The 1,722-nt window shown below is 54.7% G+C and overlaps 1 protein-coding gene across 1 annotated transcript in view; it reads right to left on the bottom strand.

The window, feature by feature from the left end:
* The window catches only part of PPIL6 (peptidylprolyl isomerase (cyclophilin)-like 6), a 9,565-nt gene that overhangs the window by 3,116 nt on the left and 4,727 nt on the right, over positions 1-1,722 (bottom strand). Inside the window, exons 5-6 of the mRNA XM_010004352.1 lie at positions 1,230-1,377; positions 610-666 (exon numbers count right to left, since the gene is read on the bottom strand). Coding sequence (XP_010002654.1) covers positions 610-666; positions 1,230-1,377 — 205 coding nt within the window. The remainder of the gene's footprint in view (positions 1-609; positions 667-1,229; positions 1,378-1,722) is intronic.

The raw sequence follows: 1,722 nt of genomic DNA on the forward strand, positions 1-1,722 counted from the left end.
CACCAGCCCAGGCTGCTCCAAGCCCCATCCAACCTGCCCTTCAACACTGCCAGGGATGGGGCAGCCACAGCTTCCCTGGGCAACCTGGGCCAGGCTCTCACCACCCTCACACTCCACAATTCCCTCCTCATGTCTCACCTCAATCTCCCCTCCTCCAGTTTTCATCCATCCCCCCTTGTCCTCTCCCTCCCTGCCCTTGACCCAAGCCCCTCCCCAGCTTTCCTGTAGGCCCCAAAACAAGTGGTATTGGGTGCTGGGAGATCTGTAGCTAATGCACTTGTACATTTCTAAGGTCCTCTCCACAAAGGTGAGTATTTGCCATTTCAAGCAGGCAGCAGGTGAGCATCAGCCTTCATTTAGGCAGGGAGAAGGGGCTGATGGAGCTGAGCCTTAGGCAGGGAACACCAGAGAAGGGGGAGAAGATCAAAAAGTGTCCTCACTAAAGCAGTTGGTTTGTGCAATCCAATCAGATAACAATTCTGACTGAGAAGCAAACCCTTGTGCTGTAGGGAGGTGAAAGGGAATTCCCAGGTTATTCTGCAAATAAGATCAGATCAACAGCTTGAGGAGATGTGCCATTTGAGCAGCAATGGAGCTGAAGAAACATACCTTCAAAGGTGGGACCATAAATGGACTCTCCTGTGTCTCCCTTCCCAGTTATGATGTCTGCAAGGTAGAGAAAAGTAACCATCAGAGCCCAGTTTTAGCACAGGGATTATTTGGGGTTGTTGGTGGGGGAACCTCTGTGTCCATCTTTGGTTTACTACTGCAATTTTAACAGAGCTTTGGGAAGCTCTGCTGCCATCCCAAGAGGCTACAGGGATAATTATTTCATGTGGTGCAGCCCTGGAGTGTCCAGCTCTGGAGCCTTCAGCACAGGAGAGACATGGAGCTGCTGGAGAGGGGCCAGAGGAGGCCACAGAGATGATCCTTGGGCTGGAGCAGCTCTGCTCTGGAGCCAGGCTGGGAGAGTTGGGGTGTTCAGCCTGGAGAAGAGAAGGCTCCAGGGAGACCTTAGAGCAGCTTCCAGTGCCTGAAGGGGCTCCAGGAAAGCTGGGGAGGGACTTGGGACAAGGGCAGGGAGGGAGAGGACAAGGGGGGATGGATGAAAACTGGAGGAGGGGAGATTGAGGTGAGACATGAGGAGGGAATTGTGGAGTGTGAGGGTGGTGAGAGCCTGGCCCAGTTCTGCCGTGCCTGGGATTTACCCCATTCCCCTGGGAACAAACCTCCTCCCTGGATCCACCCGTGCTTCACCACGCGATGGAACAGTGAGTTCTTGTAGGTGAGTTCCCTCCCATCACAGAGGGACTTTGCTCCTCCAGAGCACAGGGCACGGAAGTTCTCACAGGTCTTGGGACAGGCGTCCGAGAAGAGCTGCAGGGAAAGAGAGGAGAGGGAAGAACACGTGTGAAATTCCCACCTGACACCCTGTGAACGTTCCGAGCTGACCTGCAGCTTTCTGGCCTTTCTCCTTTGGTGGGTGGGACCACGGGGCTGGCTGGGCTTGTTCCTCACTTCTGCTCTTCTCCTCCCTGACTGTGCTGGTTTGGGTTGGTGGGATTTGTGGTACTGGGGAAGGGCCCACAGGGTGGGTCCATAAGGAGCTGAGAAGCTCCCCCTGCTCCAAACCCAGCCAGGGAGCCATGAGAGGGACCATGGATGTGCCTCTGCCCTGAAGGTACAAAAGAACTGAGATAAGAGCTGAGAGAGCAGGAAAAA

Source organism: Chaetura pelagica, unplaced genomic scaffold, assembly GCF_000747805.2.
Source record: "Chaetura pelagica isolate M959 unplaced genomic scaffold, ChaPel_1.0 scaffold118, whole genome shotgun sequence".
Lineage (NCBI taxonomy): Eukaryota > Metazoa > Chordata > Aves > Apodiformes > Apodidae > Chaetura > Chaetura pelagica.